This window comes from Falco naumanni, chromosome 9 (genome assembly GCF_017639655.2).
Source record: "Falco naumanni isolate bFalNau1 chromosome 9, bFalNau1.pat, whole genome shotgun sequence".
Taxonomy (NCBI): domain Eukaryota; kingdom Metazoa; phylum Chordata; class Aves; order Falconiformes; family Falconidae; genus Falco; species Falco naumanni.
The window spans coordinates 23731406-23755648 of record NC_054062.1 but is presented as its reverse complement, the minus strand read 5'-3'; the positions used below and the strand labels follow the sequence as shown (position 1 = coordinate 23755648).

The following is a 24243-nucleotide window of genomic DNA, read 5'->3' as shown; positions in this document are numbered from 1 at the left end:
GTGGGTGCGGAGCAGAGGTCTTTGGGCAGAGGAGAGGCAGCTCAGCCTGCAGTGGGAGGAGGGGTGGAAGCCGCTGGCTGTGTTTCACCCCTGCAGGGAGAAAGCTCTGAGATCACACAGGCCAGCTGGATCTTGAATCCAAGATGTTTATTTGGAAGACTGAGTGAGGGTTTCTCAATTTTGCAGGGGCTGCAGATGGGGGCAGCAGTGGGAGTGGGTCTTTGCAGCATGGCTGCTTTTGAAGGCAAAGCATCCTGCCAGCCCTGGTTTGGGAATGATTGCCCAGGGACCCTGAAATAACAGCAAATGGGGAAGATCTTGGGATTCAACAGAGGTGGGTGAGGCTGGGACCACAACAGATCGAGGAAGTATTGGGGTGCTGCCAAAGCCTGTTTGTTTTTTTGTGGGGGTTATGGAAGGAGCCACTCACAGATGATACGTCAGAGCAACAGGGCTTGTGTGAGGAGCAGAGTTTTATGATTCGATTGAGTTTCGGCACTGAACGATCTCCCATTTCTGCCCAGGTTGCCACCACTGGAGCTGGCAGAGCTCTTGTGAGAGCCACTTCAAGCAGATGATGCAGCTGAAAAGTGACTGGTTTTTTTTTACTGGCTTAATTTTTCAGCTGGATCTGTGGTCGGGAAGGGGCAAATGTATGAAAGGAGAGACAGAAGAGGGAGAAAAGGGGGTTAGGGCCCTCAAAACATACATGTAAATTGATTGAAACATTCAAGAAACTAGAAGCCAGAGCATGCTGAAGGCAGAAGGGGCAGGACTTCTTACACAATCTTTTAGGTGTGAAAAACTGCAAAATCCCAGTTGGTGTACCTGCTGGGCGTAGATTTTATTTTCTGGTATGGCAAGGAGGAGGTGCAAGGTGATGCTGGTCATTGGGGCCAGATGTGCTCCAGGTGTTCGTGTCATCTGAGGTCCCAAGTGGCTAGAAATGGTTGCTCAAGGCAGTTGGGTCTGGGTGTCTGAAATTTTCTGGGATGTCGCAACCCTCTGCACTTTCCCAAAGTGCCCTCGCAATGCCCCAGTGCTGGTGCTCCAGAGCTGGTTGCTTAAATGGCATTTGGTGCTGGGTCATGCTGGGCCAGGCGGGCTTGTGCCAGGGCCCACAGCTGGAGCCCCATGCCAGAAAAGGCTCAGCAGCAGGGTGAATTTTGGCAATGATTTATAAGCAGCCTTGAAACAGGACGTTTCCCCACTAATACTGAAAGAGGAGGGTAAAAGAGCTCTTCCTTTACACCTCTGATGGCACAGAAGATGCAGACCGTGTCCTTTATAAACATGGAGCCGAGCTGTGTGACGACTCCTGGCTCTCCTCACTCCCAGGTGAGGGCAGCTGGGACTGTCCTCCCTTTCAAAAGCTGGCTGGGGAGGGCTGCTGGATGGTGTCTGCATCCATGCCTGGGCGGCGATCTCTTCTCCCTCCCTTCCCAGCAGAGAGAAGAAGCTCCTCGCTGCCACAAGGGCCTGGTTGTGCCTGCAGCCGCAGCCCCAGCAGCTCTCAGAGCTGGTCTCTCCATCTTGCTCCTGCACTGCCCCAAAGCATCTGCTCTCCCTGTGCTGCTGTGACAGTGTGGGAGCGTGTTTCCCCCAGCCGGGTGGCATCTCCCCGGCAGATCCAGGGCAGGAGGCGGCTGCACTGGCTAAAGCACAGGCAGCACCGAGGGTCATCGTCATCCTGTGGAACCAGCAGCATCAGTCAGGACTCGCCTGGATGCACACTCGGCATGCAAACCAGCTCCTCTGTCTCCGTATTCATCTTCCCTGTTTCCAGCCCTCTTGCTTTCCTCCACGTCGTGAGTGGGTCTTGAGCCCCAGATGTGGCAGAGGTGGTTCACCCCGCTTTCACTGCCTCTTGCTCTGCTTTGCACAAGGGCAGCTCATCTGACGCTGGCTCATGTTCACACTCCTACCCTCCCACATGCTGCAAAAATAGCTTCAGTGTTTGGGGTGCTTCTGTTTTGGGGGTCATGTTGCCCGTACTGGGCACCCTGTGTCAGGAAGGCTCCTGTGTCCAGGACTTGCGGGGCTGCTGGCCCAGGAAGGATGCTTCTGCAGCTGCTGGCCTTGTCTCTCTGCTCCTTATCTCCTTTATCCACCTTTTCCCTTTGAAGCAGATCTTTGTCCCTACTCAGAGGACATTGACAGCAGTGGCAGCTGGGTCATGGGTTGAAGATGGTGTCCAAAAACCTCAGGTAGATCCCCAGCCTCCTTCCCCTATTTGTACAAAAGGCGCAGCCACAGTAACCCCCACAGCAGCGAGGAGCAGAGGGGGACACAGAGGCCCAGCAAGGCAAATTAACATCCTCAAGGTCCTTCTGAAGGTCGTTTTCCGATGGAGAATAGGTCCCCGTTTCCTGGCCTCCAGAAATCCCGCTGCTGGCCCCACAAGACACAATGCCTTGCATTTTCCCCTTACTAACTCCTTTCTGCTGGGTGTAAACAAGGGGAAGAGCCGGCCTGGGCTGCGGGCACCGGCACAGCGCTGTGGGGGTCCAGGGTCTGCCTGGTACAAGGCTGTGCAGAGGAGGATGGTCTGCCATGCCCACCGTCCTGCTGCAGGGGCTGACCCGAATACTGCCCGAGCAGCTGTGAGTCATGGCTCTGGCGGAGCATCCAGCTGCTGTGCGCCAGCCACGCTGCGGGGTGCCCTGGGCCAGCGTGAGCACCAGAGGTGGGACATGGGCTGTGGGGGCTTTGTCTCTGCGGTAGCCAATGGAGATGGGGCTTGAAGCTTAGCCTGATGGTTTCTCCTCCCTGGCATGGTGGGGAAGGCTCGGACACCAGGCAGCGTCTTGCAGGGAGATGGGGACAGTCAGGAGGCATCTCCACCCACCCCGGCGTGAGAACAGGGCGGAGAGCTGCTCTTGTGAGAGGCACCCTGCATCCTGTTCCCCCAAGCTGGTGCTGAGTATTTGGCTCCCAGCCCTTTTCTACAAAGCACCAGCTCTCCTGGTGCGCAGGGGGTCCCTTGATGCTAGCAAGGGGGTCTCTTTGATGCCCATGCGCTGCGTGGCTGCTGCTCCCATCTCTTCCTAGCAAGGGCAGCTATTAATATCCCAGAGGCTGTTCCCTTCCCTCTTCCTTCCCCTGTCAGGGACAAACCAGCCCAAACTCTGCACGGGGAGCACCGTGAGAAAAGCCGACCCCGGAGCAGCGTTTGTGTGCTCCAGGCTGGCCAGGGGAGGCGAGGCCTCCTGCTCCGGCCGGAGACCTCCCCTTCTGCCCGGTGCTTACTGTAAATGTGTGCAAGATGAAACCCCAACCAGAGAGCATTTCCTTCCTGTCCCTGTAAGTGGATCAGCCTCCTGCGAGTGCTGTGGGGGCCGTGGGGAGTTTGAAAGAGCTGATTTTGCCTGGGTCTGGTCAGCAGGAGACCGCAGTGGGGCTGGGAGGGATGCTGCGGGGGGGTTTGGCTGTGGGGACTGGTCCCTGCAGCGGTGCAGGATCTCGTGGTTTGAGATCCTGTTTTGGGGGGGGCACTGGGGTGCTGTGCCTCAGAGCCACATGGTGTCAAGGTGCTGGCAGGTGAGGGGATGCTTTCAGGAGGGATGAGAATAGCTCATCGTGTGGGGTTTTCCCAGCAAACCGGCCAGCTGACAGCAGAGTGGGGCTGGGGAGCAGGAAGCCTGCGGTGGGAGGCGCAGGGAGGCAAAAGGTTGCACTCGCCTTTTTGGTCCAGGGCTTTTGATGCATTAAAATTCAGTCGCTGTGACTTCAGGCCCATCTCCAGCAATGTGCTGGGACACGGGTCTCAATGGGGGCCCTTGATCCCAGTCCCTGGGCTGAGCTGCAGGTGTCTGGAGCCATTCCCACGACAGGCATCTGCCCTTCGTGGCTTCCTTGCTCCGGTTCCACCTTCCTCCTCCTCCCTGCCCTTCCTCCCCCTCACGCTCCGAGCTGTTCCCTCTGTTCTGGCTTTCCGGTGGCTGCAAACAATGTCCTTATTCACTTGGTGGCTGGGATTTGGCGGCGAGGGGAAGGCCCGGGTGCAGAGGAGAAGGAAAGAGGGCGGCAGAGAAGCAAGCACGCCTGTCCTGGGCCAGCTGTCCAGCTGCAGCTAAAGGCACTCTGTGGGGCAGTGTGGCTCTCCGCTCCCCCCGGTTTCCTATGGGAATGAGGGCTGTGCGCTCTTGTGGTTTGTCCACCTGCCCTCTTGTAGTACCCTCCAAACCTACGGCTGGTTTCAGCCCGGTTTTTTGGGAATTGGCATCCTGCAAGCATCCCGCAGGTGGGTGTGCGAGGACATGCTTGCTCTTGCTGGAGGAACGGCCCTGAAGGATGCATAGTGCTTATTAGACATCAGAGAAGTGGCATGGGCTTCATTTACCCCATGAATACAGTAAGGCTTTTCACTGCTCTAACTGATTTAAAACCAGAGCTGCTCAGCAGGTCATGGAGCGTCTGTCTGGCTGTGGCGAAGCTGCCAGGCTCCTTCTTGATCCCAGTGGGAGTCAGGCAGGGGCTGGCAAGCGCTCAGGGTCCTTGGGAAGGGGTGTCACAGGCTCTCCCCTGCCAGCTGTCCCTGGGGGACACAAGGACCTTGGCCATCCTCGGAGCAGGCGAAACCTTGAGGCACGTTGTAGGATTTTGCTGCCCCGGTGCCAGCAGGGCCAGGGGCTTCAAAGGGGGACGAGGGGGGTGCTGGGCTCCAGGCGGGGCAGGAGTATACTCCACTGTTACTCTGGGCTCGGCAGGGACCGCAGATGTAGCTCTCTCCTTTGGGAGAGGACAGTGGTGAGACTGGCCTAAGGCAAGCCAGGGAGACATCGTGCCTGCAGATTTCTCCCTGCCCAGGAGGTCTCGGGTGGGTGTGAGCTCCTTCCCACACCCCAGTGTCCCCCCTTGTAGCGTGGGGTTGCCCAACCGGCTGAGCTGGACCCATGTGTGTAACACAGCTGACACTTGCGGTGTTGCAGCTGTAGGATGACACTCGGATGAGGAGCCCAGATGCCCTGGATTGTCCGAGCTGTTAAACTATTACCGTCTTTCCGTCTTGTGGCTGCAGGCGTTTAATCTCACAGAAGTTCTGCTCTGTCGTGGCAGCCCTGTCCCCTGGCAGACATCCCCCACCCTGTCCCCTGCCTGCAGGGGGTCCTACGTTGGAGAGGCAGTTCAGGGGGACAGACCAGGAGGTGCAGTAAGGTGTACGTGGAGTGAGAGTGGCTTCCCTGGCTGTGGTTTCCTCCCAGCAAGTGCTGAGCAGAGCGCAATGGTCAGCAAGCCTTACCCCAGCACAATCCCACAGGGACCAGCAGTGCACACCCTCCCTGGAACGAGACCTTGCAGTGTTTGCTTTGCTTCCCACCGAGATGGCTCTCCAAGTCCCATTTCCCTGCCAGTGCATGACCTTGGCACACCAAACTCACCTGACTTGCCACCATTGCTCCCCAGGTTTCACCCCGCTCTGCCGGCAGTGGGGCTTCACTGTTTCTTCTTCCACCTTCGGCGGTCCTGTTCCTGTATGGGGTGGATGCCGATGGCGTGTTTGAAGGGAGCTCCACTAACCTCCTCTTAGGACTCAAGTCTTTTTTTTTCCCCTTCTTTATTTTTTTTCCATGAGGAGAAGAGGAGATCACTTGCAATTCAAGCAGAATAAACTGGTGTCCAGCAACTAGCCCCGTCTCGCAGGGACCTGCAGGGTTGGGGTGGACCAGCCACTTACTCCTGTTGCAGATTAGCTTATTAATTAATTAGAAGAGTTTACTCTCTGCTGGTGTTGGAATACAGAGCATTTTTAGTGTCCATTTTGCAAACTGGCAACATGTCTTGGAAAAGACAAACGGGGATCACAGAGTTGCTCAGAGCCCGGGAAGGGTGCCTGCATGGAGGGAGCTGCGGTTCTCCCGGCATCAAGGTCATGCATGAAATATGAGAAATTACCCTGAGAAATTCTGATCCTGGAGGAGGAGGAGGAGGAGTTCATGACTTCAGAAATACCAGATTTGGGAGGGGATGGAAGGGGAAGGGATATATTTTCCTTTTCAAAATACCTAAGGAATTCAGCCCGTGCTGTGGAGACAATGAAATTTCACCCCTCAGTGCCAGAACGGGTAGTTCCTACCCATGTGTCTTGTTAAGGTTTTGGTTGCCGTGGGTGAAAAGCCTTCCCATCCTGCTGCAGTCCCAGGCACGTACGGTTTTTAAATCACCCTAAAATCAAGAGAATGGCTCAAATGTGAGATTTAAAGAAAACGCTGCGTGTCTGCTATAGTCTGTTTGATTTCTGTGGGTTTAGGTTAGATTTTGGTCACTTTTTCCAGCTGTGAGTGGCTATTAAATTACCTTTTATGTATAAAAAGTTAATTTTATATATATTTATGTATGTTTTTGTGATTTCACATAACTGTGTGATTCCAGGAGCGGAGCACCCTGAGGTTTGTTACAAAACACAAAGGTTGGCAGCTCTGCCAACAGCAGCTGCAGGGCAGGGGGAAGGGGACGATGGTACGTGTGTGTCCAGGGCTCTTTGGTCCATCCCTCTGGGGTCTCTCACATCGCTGGGGCTGGCAGGGCTGTCTCTGCCTGCCCAGTATCTGCCAGCGATGAGAAACACTGTTTTCCACCATAAGAGCATCCCAGCAGCATCAGGGGAAAAAGCAGGGGCTGCCTCAGGGTTGCTCCATGTCAGACGCCTGATGCATACGCCCGAGTGCGACAGGGATTTGGCCTCTGTGCCCGGCGAGCTGTGAGCCTTGGATCCTGTCCTGCGTTTCTCCCCAGCCCTGCCCCACTGGCAGCCAGGGGAGGCAGGCAGGGGACCCCCTCCGGACTCAGCTGTCCCCACAGCGGGCTGGTGTGGGGTGGGTCTGGCTGCTTGCGGTGGAGATGGCGAGTCTCTGCTGGCAGGCAGGGAGGGAGGCGCAGGGAAGGGCTTGGTGGGAAGCTCGCTATGTCTTTTGGCGCTCTAGCTTGGAGAGCGAGAAGCAGCCTGGGCTGCAAGACCTGCCCTGGCTCCTGGGCTCGATCAGCCTCCCGCAAGCAGGGACGAGGGAAGGCATTTCCTTCCATGGAGCGGGCGGCTTTCCCATCAGTTGACTGCGATTTCAGTGGGAAAACTCCAGCCTGTGGATGCTGGAGCAGGATCTAGAGCTGGGTCTGCTGCACTCTGCACCAGGCCCATGCAGAGGGATGTTGCAAACTGTGTTTTCAGCCAGCGGTGCTTGGGAGCAGGTAGTGTTGACAGGCACCTGCCTGGAACACTGCTGGAGCAGGTTGCTGCCCACCACCTCTGCCTGGTGCTGGACCTAAAACCCTGGCTGAGCTCCCAGCAGAGCCATTAGCAGCCCCACACCTGGCCTGGCTGCCAGCACAGGACCTGGGATGCAGTTCCTGCCTGTGCCCCATGCCCTCTCTGAGCAAGTGGTGTTGGTGTTGCCCCCACTCTCTGGAGTTCAGTTCCCACCGTATTTACCTCGGGAGTGGGTTGCAGCCTCTTGGTGCTGCAGCATCACAAGTAATGACCCTCTTACAATGAAAAAAGGAGATTTTTAATATTTGCATCAAATCTTTCTCCGTCTGGATGCTCCCACCTATTCAGCTGGTCTTAAAAAGAGCAGCAGTGATGCCCTTGGATGCTTGCAGGCCCCTGTGTTTCTGTACACGTGTGCTACCAGATGTCCCCCCCCCCCCGTCCCCCCCATGCCTGTGGGTCTGCGTCAGTGTTGCTGCCCCTTGGATCCTGTTTCAGTGGATGTGCTGTTGTCTGTGTGTCCGTCTGCATGTGCGTGGGTGAGTGCACACACGTGGGAATCAGGAGTGCATGTGGAGTGCGACTGCGAGTGGGAAGCTGGGTTTTTTTAGCTCCTTGTTATTATTAGTGGTAGGAACCCAGCGGCACTGAGGTTGGAGGTGTCCGAGACCTTAAGAAAAACAACGGGAGGGAGGAGGCTTCGCATTCCTGCTCCCAAATTGAGTCGGAGGTGACAGCCTTTCCCTGCAATGCAATTAATCCCAGCAGCGCCTCTGCCACCCTCCCCCTCCCACCTCATCCAGGAATTAATTACTTGATTATAAATCCCAGGGCAGCGGTTTATAATAGCAATAATCCCCTCAAAATTCATCCTCGCTGCTGGTTTCTTCCCATCTCGCCCCTGTTGTTGAGAGTCTCTAATGCTGCGTCTCTGTGCCAGGTGAAGCCCTTCTGGTCCCGCTGGTGTAACATTTCCTTGGGATAACCATGGAGGGGGAAAACCTGGAGTTGATTTTGGGGGGTGTTTTGGGAAGCCCTGCTCCTGCTTGCAGGGACAGAGCCCTTCTCTCGCGGGTGGTGGGTTTCATCCTGGCCAGGGAAGCACACAGGAGCGAGATGCTCACGGTGATAGCTGCAGATAAGGTTTTGTCCCAGTTATTAGGCTGATGGCCCAGGCGCAGCCCGGAGGAGCTGGGGCCGGGGGCTGGCAGCATGGCGGGGGGAGGCCCTGTTCCTCCTTTCTCTGTCCCTCCTGATTACGCTGACGCTGGCTCTGGGGCTTGTCACGGAGGCGGGGAAGGGAGAAAGGATTTGGCGTAGCGTACAGGGGGCACGGGGGGGCTGACGATGCTTTGCAGGAGCCTGCTGGCGATGGGTGATGGGCCTTGAACAGTGCTGCCTAGTGGGAGATGAGCCTCTCTGTGTGTCCCCCAGGGTCCCCAAGGCTTGGCTCTGACCAAACCTCAGTGACCATGCTGCAAAATGTTACCTGAGGGGCTGCCCCCAACCAGGGGACCCACATCAAGGTCTCCAGCTGATAAGGCAGCCCAGCACACATGGCCCCTCTGCGTGGCCGCTGAAATAGCGAAGTTTCCACCTCCGCCAGCAGCCATGCATGGCCTTTCAGCTCAGCAATGGCGTCCTGCTGGGGAAAAGCACTGTCCCTCCCGAGCTGTGTGGGCAGAGCTGGTGCAGGCAGCACTGAAGCTTCTTGGTTTGTGTGGCCGCTGGGCTCTGATGGCTGCTCCTCTCTCCTGTCTCTGCAGAAGATGCTGATGAAGCAGCAGGACCGCCTGGAGGAGCGGGAGCAAGACATCGAAGAGCAGCTCTACAAGCTGGAATCAGACAAGCGGCTGGTGGAGGTAACTGGTGCTTCACCCTGCTGTGTCCAGCCCCGCGGACTGTCACCCCGTGGCGCAGTGGGGACAGGCTCCTGGGCCGTAGGAGCCAGGTGGGCAGGGGGGGAGGGAGGACATGCAGGGGAGGAGCAGCTGGACAGACCTGCTGTCTCCAGTCCAGTCTTGTCTGTCACCCTTCTGGGGGACAGAAGGTGTTTGGGGCTGCCCTGCAGCCTTGTGGGTCCTGGGGTGAGTTGGGAGGTGTGGAACAAGGCTGTTCTTAAACATCAGAAGGCCCACCCTGCCCTCAGCTCAGCACAGCCTTCCCCAAGTCACCCACTTCAGCCCAAGCAGGAGGCAGGGGTCTGGAGGTGGGAGGTCCCTGAAAAACCCAGGAGGTGGAAGAGACGCAAATAATTGTTTTTTTGGGACACAGATAAAACAAGATCAGCTTGTGGTCCTTAAAGCCCCTTGGCCTCCCCAGAGCATGGGGAGGGCTCTGGAGCATGAAATGTCCCCGGCCTGGGGTGGGCATGGGGGTGACGATGGCGATGGGCAGGGTTTTTCGAGGGAGCACACCTGCCTTGGTGGTGCTGCAGGTTGTTGCTTGCCATTAGTCCTCTGGAGGCACCTAGAGCCCAGGAGGTAGGTGCAGGAGATCTGCTGGGTCAGCAGTGTCCCTCCTGGGTCTCTGGCACATAGGAGTCTCATGCGGCAGCTGATGTCAGGGTTTGGTCTGTGTGGGTGTTCAGGAGAGCAGAGCTGTGGTGCAGCTTTCAGGTTGCACCCCCCTCTGCTGGGGAAAGGACCCAGGTGTCCCGCGACATCACGGCAGAGGGTGGAGGGTGCAGAGGGCCTGACTCTGCTTCTCTTGCCCAGGAGAAGGTGAGCCAGCTGAAGGACGAGGTGCGCCTGCAGTATGAGAAGATGCACCAGATCTTGGATGAGGACTTGCGGAAGACCATGGAGATCCTGGACAAGGCCCAGGCCAAGTTCTGCAATGAGAACGCTGCCCAGGTCCTCCACCTCAACGAGCGCATGCAGGAGGCCAAGAAGCTCCTCAGCTCTGTCCAGGTCATGTTCGACAAAACCGAGGACATCAACTTCATGAAGGTAAGACGAGCTTCTTCCTTGTCCCACCAGAGGTGGGATGGGGCCGTGGGGAGGTCTGGTTGTGCAGGAAGCATCAGGGAGGCACGGGGCACGGGAGGGAGCGGGCTGGGGACACTGACAGGGCTAGCTGATGCCTCCAGAGGGCTCAGCAGTGGGAGAAGGCAAGGAGGAGCAGGACAGACTCAGTGCTGGCCTTGAATGCATGGGTGCCACAACTGGAGATGGGGTTGGGGCAGCCCATGCCGGGGGGTGAGAGGGGGCTTAGCACCTGTGGGCAGCCCATCCCCTCCTGGGGGGCCACAGAAGGTGACAATGAGAGGGGGGGTGTTGGCTGTGGCAGGGACTGGCCTTACTGATGAGAGCTTCTCCTTCCCCTCCTAGAACACCAAGTCTGTGAAAATCTTAATGGACAGGTGAGTACAGCAGGGCAGGCGTGGTCGGGGGGGGGGGGGGCGGGAAGGGCGTCTTTGTGTTCGCAGGGGCCGCAGCAGCAGCACAGTGTCCAGAGGAGGAGCAGGGCCAGGGATGCTGCAGGCCTGGGAGAGGCATGCTCCGTGCCTCGGTTTCCCTCTGGGAGGGTGGGAAAATCCCCTTCTGCAGCCGTTGAACCAAGCCCTCCCTTGGACTGAGGGAGCACAGTGGTGCGCTTTGGAAGAGCGGAGCTGGGACCCAGCACCCCAGCCAGGGTGGGTTGCGAGGCTCAGTCCAGCTCTGCTGGGGCAGAGGCAGGGCAGGGGGTTAAAGCCAGCGCTAGTGGAGCTGAGGAGAGCTGGGGTGGCCGTGTGGAGGGACACAGGGGCTGCGGGAGGTGCGCCCTGGCACGGAACGTGCACGGCAAAGCTGGACAGGGAAGGTCCTGCCCGTCAGAGAGTGCCAGCTCCCTGCTGCCCTCCACGCTGCTGCCCTAGGGGAGGGGTCTGGCCCCAGGAGGGTATGGGGGAAGGATCCGTCTGACCCTCCCCTGGGTGTAGCTTGTCCCTCACACCTTTCCTCTCTGCCTGTGGTCCCCAACAGGACCCAGAACTGTACAGGTGGCAGCCTGCCCCCACCCAAAATCGGCCACCTCAACTCCAAGCTCTTCCTGAATGAGATCGCCAAGAAGGAGAAGCAGCTCAGGAAGTTGCTGGAAGGTGGGTGAAGCCTGAGGCAGGGTGGGGGGCAGGGGCACGGGGCTTCACTACCTCCTGTACCCATATCTGGGTGCTCTGCTGTTCCCAGTACAAGAGGGTGGGTCGAGTTTTCAGGGTACAGGGACCCCAGGGAGCACCTCTGTCGTCAGAAAGGGCATGGAGATGCCATGAAGCCAGCTCCTGGCTCTCCCCAGGACACTTCCCTTGGCTTGTGAAACGGCTGTGTTTTGGGGTGACACAAAACACATTGGTGGGGGGACTGACCATCACCAGGAAAAGGCAGTGGAAAAATGGGAGTTGGCATGTGGGCAGGGACAGCCAGGGGCCAGCATGGCCCTGCAGCCCCCAGCCCATGCCTGGGAGCAGAGCACATCCTCCAGAGGCTTCCCAGTCCTCTCTCCTTGGGGGACTTGGCTTTGTCACCCTGGCTGTCCCGCTCTGGCCGGGTTATGGCCTGTGATCGTGAGCCGTGCGTGGGCTCAGCCTGTGCACGTGTTTGCAGGGCAGCGCTTGGGGCCGCTCCCAGCCTGCTGCCGAGGTCTCGGAACAGCACCTGCAAAGTCCCCCGTACAGCTGTGTGCCCAGTTTGCCACCGGTTGGTGGGGCAGGCTGGGAGACCTTCTGCTCGCGTGGGGCTGCAGCACGGGTTTCGGGGCTTGGCTGCGGGTTCTGCCCAGCAGCCAGAGCACCCTGGAGCTGTGCCGTGCTGTGCTTGATGCAGTCCTCCTCTCCTGTTCCCCTCCGCAGGTCCTCTGAGCACCCCTGTCCCCTTCCTGCAGAGCATCCCCATGTACCCCTGCACCGTCAGCAACTCCGGCGCGGAGAAGCGCAAGCACTCCACCGCCTTCCCCGAGGGCAGCTTCCTCGAGCCATCGTCCGGGACTGTGGCGAGCCAGTACATGAGCCAGGGCGCTTCGGCTGGCGAGGGGCAGTCTGCACAAGCCATGGTGCCTTGTAGCTCCACGCAGCACATAGTTGGACTTCCCAGCGGCCCGCAGCCGGTGCATTCGGGCTCCGTCTTCAACCCATCTCACTACCCCAACACCACGTCATCTCAGCAGTCTGTGCTCTCCCAGTACGGCGGGCGCAAAATCCTTGTCTGCTCTGTGGATAACTGTTACTGTTCCTCCGTGTCCAACCACAGTGGGCACCAGCCCTACCCACGGTCAGGGCACTTCCCCTGGACGGTCTCCTCGCAGGAGTACTCCCACCCGCTGCCGCCCGCCCCCGCTGTCCCCCAGTCGCTCCCGGGACTTGCCGTGAGGGAATGGATTGACGCATCCCAGCAGCACGGGCGGCAGGATTTCTATAGGGTCTACGGCCAGCCATCGGCGAAACACTACGTCACCAGTTAACCGTCACACTCTCCGGAGAGTCCCGCTCAATGACACGTTCGGAGAGAAAAGTCTGGTTTGGTTTGGCTTTTCTTTTTTTTTTTTTTTTTTTTTTTTCCTTTTAAATCAAACCCGATTTTTTTTCCCCACCTCATGCCCCTCCAGGATTTTGGGGAGGGTTGTTCTCTCATCTCCCTCTCTTTCCTTTTTTTTTTTTAAATCTTTTTAAAACAAAATCATAATTTTTTTTCTTTTAATTACTTTTTTAATTTAATTTTGGAAAGTCCTTCCTGCCCCTCGCTGGGAAAAGACGAGGGAGAAATTACCGAGAAGAAATTGATGGGGATTTCACTCGGGCGTCTGGGTCTGTACGTCGCACTCTTCCTCGCTTCTCTCTGCCTTTGGAAAACTTCAGAAGGGACAATGGCACCTTCTCTCTTTCCATTTCTCAGAGTTCATTATTTCTGGTTTGGTTCAGTTTTTTCCCCTCTTCCCCACCCCCTCTTTTTCCCTTTTTAAAAAGAAAAAAAGAAAAAAAATCTATCATTGATTCAGTATGAAATTATACTTGTAGATTTTGGGTTTGTTACCTTTTTTTTTTTTTTAAAGGTTGATTTTTTTTTTTTGTGTTACGAGGCCACTTCTCATGCATATTGGCATTTTTTTTTCCTTTCAGAGATTTGTAAATACACAATGGCAGGAAATTTAATGCACAAAAAAAGGGAAAAGAAACTTAAAAAAAAAAAAAAAAAACACGAATAAATAAATAAATAAATAAATAAAAATCTGTTCTAGTTTTCAGGAGGGGAAGCGTGGCTGAAATGCACCCCCCTCCTGCGTATCGCTGATGCAACTTCCTGTAACAAGCACTTTGTATAAAAAAAAGTGGACTTCCTGCTATAAGGCACAGGTATTTATTCTGTAACCGATTTTAGAACACACACACACAAAAAAAGTATCCAAATAAATGTGATCACTTAGTGCAAACGCCTCGCTCTGCTGCAGCTCTTCCCCTGGGAACGCCAGCTCTGGCGGGAGGCTCCAACCTGCCTTCGGAGGTTACAGCTCCCTGGGTCCCCTGGGTGCCCGGCCGGTGACAGGGATTTTTCGGTCGGGGCTGTCTGGGGGGGAGCAGCTCGGGGTAGGGGGGTGGCAGGTCCTGGCTGGGGAAGGGGTCCCCACCAGCGCCCGTCTCTTGTCCCAGCCCTGTGGGGAGGGATGCTGAAGCTCCCTCCCAGCCAGCAAGGATGTGAGTCAGGCACAGAGCCGGCCGGGCCGCATCCTGCCCACAGCCTCCAGAACAATCCCCATTGTGGGACGGGGATGGGGTCGGCAATGGGAACGGGGATGGCGGCTTTCCTGCCTCTGCCGGCATCCACCCTGCCGGCCACGCTGCAGCCCCGGCGCCTGGCCCTTGAGGCTTTGTCCCCCACTAACCCCCTGCTGCCCTTTGGGGCTCCGTGGGTGCTGGCAGCACCCTGGGCTGTTCGGGGACCCTCCGTGCTCGGCTGAGGCCGGGAAGGGCGAGGAGGAAACCCTGGGCCAGGCGCACGGTGCGGCTGCGGGCTGGCCTGGCCGTGGCTGTGCGGGAGCGAGCTGCTCGCCTGGGTCGCTGGGGCTGACGCCGTAACGCAGAGCAGCGTCTTGGAGGCGTTGGGGGCTTCCATTGCTCTCTGCTGGCTTGGGCTTCCTTCGGTTTTCTGCTGGTTGCAAAACATCCCTGGTTTCGTTCTGGTTTGGATTCCCCCCGTGCTGCTTCGGTGGGAAACGGGAAGGGGAGAGAGTCTCAGTGAGCTGAAACCAGGGGAGCAGCGGGTCTGAGGGGAGGGCGACCCTCACACGGCTCCCCCCACTCTGCCCCAAGGGAGCAGCAGCACCCCCCTGCCAGCAGGACCCCCCTGCCAGGCCGTGGTGGGAGGGGGCGAGCCAGCACCCCCTGCCCCTGTGTGCCCCTGGCTGCCCCCCGGGCCGGCGCTGCCCGTGTGCAGGGTGCAGAGGCTGGTGGCCGGGCCCTGCCAGGCTCTCCCAGCCCTGTCCTGCTCAGATGCTTCAGGAAACACCCAATCCATTGGGATGTTCGGGGGTCCCCTCCTTGGTCACAAGCAAAGCGCCCTGGGGCAGCAGGAGGGAGCGGGATGCTCCCAGCTTCCATAGGGACCTGGTGACGCCTCCCTCTGCGTCCATGTGGCCGGCTGCTGTGGGGGAGAGCCCCAGTGGTGGAGGGGACACAGAGAGGGGTGAGACAAGTGGCATTTGGGGAGCCCGGGAGGGGTCCCCAGTGCCCAGCCAGGGTCACCCACTACCCCAGGCTGTTCCCCAGCCATGGCCCCTATGCTTGGTGCCCCCAGGTTTGCCCTCCCAGCTGTCATCATCATCATCATTATCATCATCATCATCATCATCATCATCCTCTGCCGCCTTGGCACAGCTGCCTTCTCCCATGAGAGTGGGGCAGGCATTACAGCACCTGTTGTGTAGTCCCCACCCCACAGGGTGACTTCCAGGGGCCTGGGACATGTCGCCATCATGGGCCACCCTCACCCTGTGCCTTTGCTGGAGGGAGCAGCCCCAGAACAGTGGGTGCCACTGGCAGAGTCCCCATGCCATGGCCCCTCTGCCCCCCGCCAGCCAAGGGAAAGGACCCTGGCATCTCAGCTACCTGTGGCACCACACCATCCAACGCCGCACATTGCTGGTGGTGGGGAGGGAGGCAACGGCCCCCTGGGGTCACCCCACTGAGTGGCGGGAGGACTGTGTGCCCTTGGCGCTGTTGGGTTAAGTGTCCCATCCCGGGTGGAAGGGATGCACAGATGCTCTGATGGTCAGTTTTATTGATGGATGGCTCTGTCCGGGGGGTGGGAAAAGCAGCGGGAGCAGAGGCACATCCATAAACAGCTCGAGTTGTGAATGGAAAGAGACGGATTAGGAGCCAGGTGAAAACATGTCACACGGCGGAAAGAAAAATGAGCAGTTGGGCCAGACCAAATTGGTGTCTGATGAAGGACGTGGGGCCTGGTGGAAAAAGGATCCCGGGGGCGGCGGTGCTGCTCAGGGGAGGCTGATGGGGAACAGCTGGAGCTGGACACGCACATCTGGTGGAGCAGGGTGAGGGGAGAGGCGGCGGTGGTGGCAGTAACCACTGTGCCTCCAGCCCCCGGGCTCGGGGCGCGGGGCTGCAGCTCGTCCCCCGGATCAGAGCCTCGAGAGGGGCCGATGCTCCATTTTCAGGTCGAGCCTGGGGAGGGGCTGGCAGCGCCACGGCCCGTCTCCGCTGGGACATACCTGCTGGGGTTCAGGCTCGGCTGTGCTGAGGGGTCCCCAGGTGGAGGAGCCGCTGCCTCTTCCTCTATTTGCATACACGTAAATAAGCAATCAACATAATGAGGGCAAATGCAAACCAGGCTTTCGGTTTGCAACCAAGTCCTATTTTTAACCTTGGAGAAGGCTTTCGGCAGGAAGCTGCCGGCCCTGCTCCGGTCAGGACCCGTCGGCACATCCAGCTGCGTGGGTGCCTGCACTGACCCTCACCCCAGAGCACTGCTGACCCCGTGGCCACCAGCGGGTTGTGCTCGCTGCACCCTGCTCCCCTTACCCAAGCAAGCGGAAAACTCGGATCTTTGCAGAAAGATGGACAACACAACGTCACACCCCAGCTCAGGGGAGCCTTTTCGGCAGCTCTCCCGCCCGCTGAGCCCCCCGGTCCCATGGGTGTCTGGGGAAGCCACCGGCACCCCGGGAGTGAAGTCCCATGCTTAAACATGAAGGGTATATTTAGACGGCATCAATTTAAGTTTGCACATCAATCTTCCAAATATGAAAGCCCATCTTGGCGAGATGTTTAAGATACCTCATCAGCCCTTGGAAAATATGCAGGAATATTAATTAGCCAGATTTGGGTATTATCTTGTAATGAATAAATGAAGAGACTTGCTGCCTAAGATGAATTACTGGCGGCTTGTTGGGTTTGGGGTTTTTTTATAAGAAAAGAGTGTTTCTAAGGTAATTCTTTTTGACGCAGGGCCTGTGGAGGGGCTTGGGGACGCAGCTGTGCCGGCGCTGGGCAGGGTGGACAGCCTCCTTACACGGAGGGACCCTATGGCTGGTGTTTTACACCCCCTGATTTGGCCCCAGCTGGCTGCACAGCCTCTGCGGACGGAGGGACGGGGACAGTGTTGGAGTCCTGCCCCGGCTGCAGCAGCCCCGGGCCCAGGATGGAGGCAGAAAGGACAGCCTTACTTCTTTAAAAGCTTATTTTTGGCTTCTTCCCCTCCCACCCTTCAGCCTCCCCTCCTGCCCCCCTGCTCCGCTCACCCGGGCGCTTTGCTCCCTCCAGCTGGGCCAGGACTGGAACTTCCCGGTTGCTGTAGAAACCCAAATGAAGGACATGCTTCAAACAAAAATGCCAAACAAGAAATGGCTTTGTGCGCGCCCGGATGGCTGCTTTTCCTTGCCGGGATGCGGTGACTTCGAGACCCTTCTCCAGGGCACCCTGCCTGGCCCGGAGGGCTGTGGGGCCAGTGGAGGCTCCCTGCCAGCCCTAAAGTCTTGTGCTGAGCAGTGAGAGGAGGGTGGGGGTCCCTGGGGAAAGGGCTTCAAAGGTCCCCATCACCCAGGGGGTGCTCAGAGGATCACTTCACTGTGGGATGCAGCAGCCACAGGGGCCTTGCCACCCCTGCCAGCTCTGGCACCACCTCCCCACCTGGCCTTAGAGCTGAGGCACCCCAAGGGGTGTCACCATCTGGTTTGCAAGATTTTGGGGTGACGGAACGGTTTCCGGCTGGTGGGAATGGGCTCAGGGCTGAGCAGGGGACAGCCTGGCTGGCGGTGGCAGAGGGTGGGGAGACCAGCACAAGCCTCGAGGTCCAGGTTGGACGGCCACGCTGACGGGCCGGGCGGCAGAGCCACGTCCCGTGGGCGCAGGGAAGGGGCATCAGAGGAGACAGGTCAGCATGGACCAGCCGGCAGCTGCTGCCACCCTGGGGTGCGTCGGCCGGACCCTGTCCCTCGCCCCCCCGGCGCGTGGCGGCTGGCAGGGCCGGGGCGGCGCGTGGGTGCGGGGCGCTGCCGGCTGCCGGAGCTGCCATTGTTTGCCTTCAATCAAGATGTTTCAGGCAGAATCAAAAGCACCAACTGGGGAAATCATCATCACAAAAAATCTTGCGCCTGCAAAATAGGTCAAGAAAGACTCCAAAGAGAGAAAGCGTCTGATCTGCATTGCAAGGAAGAATAGCAACAGCTGTGATCTCCAGTATATATGGATGGGCTGGGGGGGGATAAATATATATATCCATGCATATGTATAACCGCTTACAGCTGTTGGGCCGTATGTTCATTAGGGCCAACTGTTTTGGAGGCAGAGGGATCAGCACTAATCGGGAAAGGGAGTTTATCGTCACATTCAGAGGCAAAAGTGTCAGGAGCAACTGCAGCCCCCCCGCCCTGCAGCCCGCACCAGCTGTGCCGCGCTGAATGCACCCGATTCAGCGTCCCCCCCGGCCCCCACGGGGCTCTCAGAGCTGCGGCTCCTGCCCTGGCTCCAAAAGCGGCTGCAAGCCGTGGCCCCAGCCCCCTGCCTGGTCCCAGCCCCAAGTGCGGGTGGTGCGACGTGCCTCAGTTTCCCCATTCCCCCAGACCAGCTCTCTGCACCCACACCACCGTTTTGGCCCACCGCGGTGCGGCCCCCTCAGTTACCCCCACCTGGCGCTGGCCTCACAGGTGCCGGCTATAAACATGAACCCAAAATACATATAAATCCTCCCGTCTGACATCGGGGCGGGTGACGGAGCTGGGGCAGGACAGCTGGCTGGGCCACCCTGAGACGCTGGGCTGTGCCTGGCCGGTCGGGACCCAGCTGTCTCAGGCTGGGCACCACACGGTGTCCCCAGCCCACGAGTGGACCTGCTCTCCCCAGCAGCGTCCCCCTCGGCACCCCGAGCCCCTGCCAGCTCTCCCTGCCAGCCAGAACAGCCTTTCAGCTCGCACGCTTGGCTCCCACCGGTAGCACAAAATAAAGGTTGCAAAGCCAAGCTGCAAGGACAACTTCTATTTAAAAATACCTCTCATCCAGATGATTTATTTGCAGGGCGTTGCTGCCAGCTCCTGATGCAGCTCAGGCTTGGGGCCTAACCTACCTGACAGCTTCCCTTCCTCACAGGATTATTTATTTGGGGCTGCATTTGGCGGCCCGGCCGTGCTGCCTGCAAAGCTGCAGCTCGTAGCTGCTTGGTCATGGCACATCGCAAGCAGAGGGGCTCCTTCCCACCCTTCCTCTCCTGACTGCGATTTTTTTTTTTTTTTTAATCTTTTCCTATTAAAAAGGATACAGAGACTCATCTTGGTCAGCCAGCTAAATGGGAAATGCGGAGGGGGTATATACCCCCCGACCCCGTGCTGTTCCCAGCAAGCCTTTGCCGGCGTCCCCCAGCACGGGCGCAGCCCGACTGCAGCTTTACAGGAGTTTTGCTTCCAATCAGCGCTGGGAAGGGAAATAAGTGAACAGATTGCAATAAAAAATCCAACAAGCCCAAATTCAGCCAACTGAGCCCGAAGCTGCAATTTAGCCAGGAGCCAATCACAAGGCTGTGGTGCGAGCTCGTTTCCACTTAAACAAAACAAAATAAAAGAAAAAGCTTCAGTGCATTGCCTGGGTGGGTGCCCGGGTGGGTGGGCAACATGTCTGGAGCGCTGCCGTGGTCGTCGGTCCGGCTGCCCCTCGCCGATGTGTGCCCTGGCAGAGCATGGCGGGGCCGGGGGGTGCCCGCACGGTGAGGATGCGAAGGCTGACATCTCCAGGTCTGTGGCCGCAGACAATTTCTCTGCTTTGATAAAGACAGTGGTCCAGGGGGTGCAAGGCCATAAACAACTGCAAAATACTGGTCAAAGAGGAACAAAAATCTCAGTGTTTATTTCTCCTTCAGGCTGTGCATTATTATTATTTCCTTTTTTCCCCCCCTCCCACATCCAATTCACTCAGTTCCTTGTCCTTTCGGGAGCACTAAATTCATCATGTGAATGTAAAGCGGGGCTTGTGCGGGGAACGGAGCTGCGGTTTGCTCGAGCAGACACATGCAAGGTCACACGCAGCCTCGCCGTAAATTATGGCGTGTCCCAGCGTAAACAGCAACAGGAGAGGGGAAGCGTGGCGGCTTCAGGGGCAGGGGGCCGCAGGGAACGATACATAACGTCGTGACAAGTCAAACAACTCTCAGGGTGTTCACTTGCCAGAGAAATATTTTTCACATTCAATCCATTAGGCAAACAAGATGAAAAAGTATTTCCTACTTCGCTGAAAAAATAACAGGACTCAGTATAAAGCGTGCCTTAAAAAAAAAAAAAAAAAGAAATTAAGTGTGACCACCTATAATGTTTTTTTTCCAGCAGCTCTGACAGCCTTCCAGGTATCCTGGCCGTGCAGGGAGGGAGCTGATGCTTTAAAGAGCTCTAACAGTTCCTCAATTTTTGGCCCGGCCTGGTGTCGCAGAAACAGTAATGAGTCAAATTAGTTGGAAAGAAACAACCCCAGAATTCGCTTCCCTCCCTCAAAATCCCCTCCAAACCCTGCTACTGAACCAAACCCAAATCATTTGCTGCTTTTCTTTTTCCCCTTCCCTTTTCCTGCCAGGTCAGTGGGGAACGTGTTTCCTGACGTGCTTTTTTTAAAACCTACAGAATGATTCTTGAAACAAGAAGATCCTCCCAAAGTCTGCCTGTCTCACTCGCTGGCTTTTCTGATAGTTTTAGGCACGTAAAAATCCAAAAGGAAAAGGCTTTTTCCAACTGTTTTGACCACGTCTAGTACCGGAGACTGCCTCTGACGAGGAGACAGAGGGAGCGGCGGAAGAGCAGCTTCTCCGACTGACTGGTGGCTCCTTGGAAAGACGCAGTCCTCAAATGACCGCTGGGAAAATGAGTCTGTCGAAGAAAAAGGATCACTCCCAAACACAAGTTGTCTTTCTACTAAATTTTAATTTATTTCTTTTTTTTTTTTTTTTTTTTGACAAAGACATCTAAATTATACACTGAGTAACAACATGACCAGAGATCGCAAATACCCCTTTTTGGTGAAATTCAAAAAGGGAACATAAAAGAAAGAGCTTGTGTGGACCCAGCTGACCCAGGGAACGTGACAGCCACCACCTTGTGCCTTTGCAGAAAAGCGAGCCCGATGGAGCAGGGGGCAAGTTTGAGAGGGCTGGTCTCATCTCAGTACACTTTTAGTAAAGAATGTCTGCTGATCAGTTACATTTTCGACAGAGAAAGAAGTCATTAACGTGCAAGCAGCAGTACTGGCAAGGGGAAAAATGGAAGAAGGTTGCATGAAGCTTTGGCAAGCATTCTCTGAGGGCAAGGAGAGACACCCTCCGTCGGGGCCGCGGTGGGGGACATGGCCACAGCCAGAGGAGGATGTGGAACCCCACGCCCCGTGCTCGTGGTCAGAGCAGGGGCTTGGACTCACGTTTCCTAGAACAGGGGGCAGGAGAGGCATCTTTCATCTATCGCAAAGGTAAAGCCAGATTTAATGACATGAAAGTGAAGCAAGACAAACTCCCCACCAGAGGGGAATTAACCCCTGCAACAAACTTCTCGAGGCCTGGGCTGGATCTGTCTGTCACTCCGAGCCTTTAAATCAAGGCTGGGTGTCTTCCTCGCAGAGGTGCTCTAATTCAACCACAAGTCACCGCGCCGGCAGGGTGGCGTTTAATGGGCTGTGTTATGCGGGAGGTCAGGAGAGAGGAACACAACGGTCCCTTCTGGCTTTAAAAATCTATGAATTGATGCGACGTGTGGCAAAGCTCCACCCATACCAATGAGACCGTTCGCTTCCCCCGAAGCTCACTTAAAGGAGGGCAGAGCAGACAGAGTTGGAAGGACAAAGCCTTGTGTATGCAATTACCATAAACGAAGCAGGAGCTGAAGGGCTGGGAGGGGGCAGGGGTTTTGTTGAACCGCAGCAGGCATTTTTGGCTGGCCCCAGCCAGTTTTACAGGTGGTATTTAGCCAAGTGCTGCTGAGGGAGGAGAGCCCTGCAGAAGGTATAGCAGATGTAAATGCATTCAGATAAGGAGCAGCAAGTGAACAGAACCTCAAATCCTTTTTACATTTTTCACCAGGTCGATGCAGAGAGAGATGTTTACAATACAAGGAGCATTTACAAACATCACTGCAGGGTGATTTACTTAAGTCATGGTCATTTAAACCCTCCACCTCCGGCCTCCCAGCACAGCTTATTCTATCATGGTCTTCCTCTCTTACTACCTGGTGTAGGTAAATGAAATTAATCCACCAGATTACAGGTGAAGCTCTGACTGGCACAGATGCACGCAACCAATATATGTAGCTACACCCAAACACAATGAATGAGCCAGCAAACGCTTCTGGATCCTGAATTCAGTAAGGCAATTTTTCCTTCTGAACTGGAGCAATGGGAAAACCACTACGTTACACACATTTCCAAGCTTAACCAATGGGAGCCTAAAAATCCAAATTATCCTGCTGGATGCTTTTTGGATCCAGAAAGCTAACTGTGGCACAGCTGGGGTGTCACAGGGTAAGTGTGCCACTGGTAAAAAAGTAGGGAGCAGGGAAGCACCAACTCAACTCCCTTGCAAGTGAGAAGGATCAATGCCTGAGCCCCCAAGGAGGTCTTGCTCTGTCCTGCCTAGGCCAGAGGAGGGGTACCCAAGCATTTTACTCTGCATCCAACATGCAGGACAGGCAAATCCAAAGCTTGGGAATATCTGTCACAAAGCTCCGCCACTCAGCCAGCACAAAGTGTGCCTACCAGGAAGGGCTGGAATTCTTTACAGTGCTTAAATGAGGCAAATGCATTAATTGTAAGGAAAAGGTGATGCTAGGATGCATTGCTCCTCCTTGGGCTGACCCAGGAACACGCAGTGCTCATATTCCTAGGGTTTCAGTAAGCCATTGCAGCCGGGGAGTCACTGAACAAGCTATGTTTAAATGAACATCTCTCCTCATCCTATGACTCCTTACTCAATCCATGCAAAGCTGGAGCTGTGTCACTTTGTGTCATTAGAGATTGCTTAACAGCTCACTTGAGCCTGCTTTTCCATACACCGCTGCTGTTCCCCCCCACCCCCAAGTCATCTGGGTTTCAAAGCAAGGCTGTGCTACTCCGGCATGCATGTCCTGCCTCAGAGCTGGAGACAGATGCACTCAGAGGGTGCTGACTCACGGACACAGGCAGATTAAAGTTGGATTGCTAAAGCAGTTGCTGTCCCAGCTGTCCCTCTGCCCCCCAGCCACAGCAAAGAGCTGAACTACAGGCAGATCAACCCCTGAACCGCTACTGTACATCCTGATGTATGTGGGGACCCAGAATCAGCCCTGGATGATTTTAATCTGCTGGGTTGCAACATGCAGGCAGCCAGGGGCTGCTTCACGTACAGTGCAGATGTTTCTGCCGTGAGGTGGAGACGTCCGGGGGAAGGGAGGAGAAAAGAGCTGGGAGCTCCAGGGGTGTCAGCCGTCTGCCTGGGTCCATGAGTCAACTCGCTGACGCGTGGTAAAGCCACATGCTTTAGTACAAGCAGCTTTCCCCACACTGCCCGCCGGTCCGTCTCCAAGAGGTGGAAGGGGTAATGCAGTCCCTAGTCATTCTCTGGCCCTTCGCAGGCAGGCAGCAAACAAAGCTGGCAAGCAGGGCAGTGGGATTATTTTACCATCTGTGCATTAGAAACTGGCCCAGGAGTCACCAAGCTCGCTTCATACAGGACATGGCTGCTTTGGCGTGCTAATGACTCCTGCTCACTGTCAGCTGGGGCTAGATTTGAATTGGGGATGAGGAGGTGGAAAACACATTCTCTTTCCTATTTCAGCAACTGCATCCTTTTAGAGGAAAGCCAGTCTGGGAAAGAACGAATCCTCATTCTAAAGAGTGCTTCCCATCTGCCATTCATTGGGATCCTCACCCTCCACTGTGGCAGTCTACGGCCAGCACCAAGCTGGGGGGACTTCAGGCCCTGGGCACCCAGCCTGCCGTGGGGCAGCCCCCCCCAGCCCCTCAAAGGGCTAGGCAAGGCCTGCCAAGGAAGGGGCATAGTCAGAATATATTTTGCGCATTTCAAAAAGGAAGCCTGGGACCTGGTATCTCATTCTAGAAAGTAATCATGGACTTAATTGCATTTTGCTGCAGAGTTGCCTTAACATCAAGGGAAAATCAACAGGGATTGTTCAACATCAAGACTAATCTCACGTATGGAATTTACTGAACATAGGAACCACAGTTTTGCTGGCTCAAGGTGAAATGCTGGGCTAAATTCTCCTTCAGCTGCGAGAAAAGCCCTAGGCATGTTCATCCTGCATTATTCCAACTGTAAAGAGCTTCAATTACACACAGAGAACCCTTCTCTCCCTTCTATAGCGATGTCGCAATGCAACAGTGCCTTGTTATGATCAAACTCCTCTTTTATGGCTACAGGAATATGTGGAAGTCTTCTACCCTCATTAAGCAAATGACTTCTTAGCAGCTTTATTTTAAGAAACTACCCACAATTGGTAACACAACTGCATTTTATCTGTCACTGAGGGGAAGCTGTGACTGACACCTGAGTGTGTCCTCAGCAACCACAAACCCACACCTATAGGGCAGGTCCTATGCATCT

The 24243-nt window shown here is 56.2% G+C and overlaps 1 protein-coding gene across 1 annotated transcript in view; it reads left to right on the top strand.

The window, feature by feature from the left end:
* Positions 1 to 13606, top strand: part of TRIM8 (tripartite motif containing 8) — a 28794-nt gene extending 15188 nt beyond the window's left edge. Inside the window, exons 3-7 of the mRNA XM_040606903.1 lie at positions 8971 to 9066; positions 9922 to 10155; positions 10537 to 10568; positions 11170 to 11285; positions 12033 to 13606. Of these exons, the coding sequence (XP_040462837.1) occupies positions 8971 to 9066; positions 9922 to 10155; positions 10537 to 10568; positions 11170 to 11285; positions 12033 to 12640 (1086 nt within the window). The 3' untranslated portion in view covers positions 12641 to 13606. The remainder of the gene's footprint in view (positions 1 to 8970; positions 9067 to 9921; positions 10156 to 10536; positions 10569 to 11169; positions 11286 to 12032) is intronic.
* The last annotated feature ends 10637 nt before the right edge of the window (positions 13607 to 24243 follow it).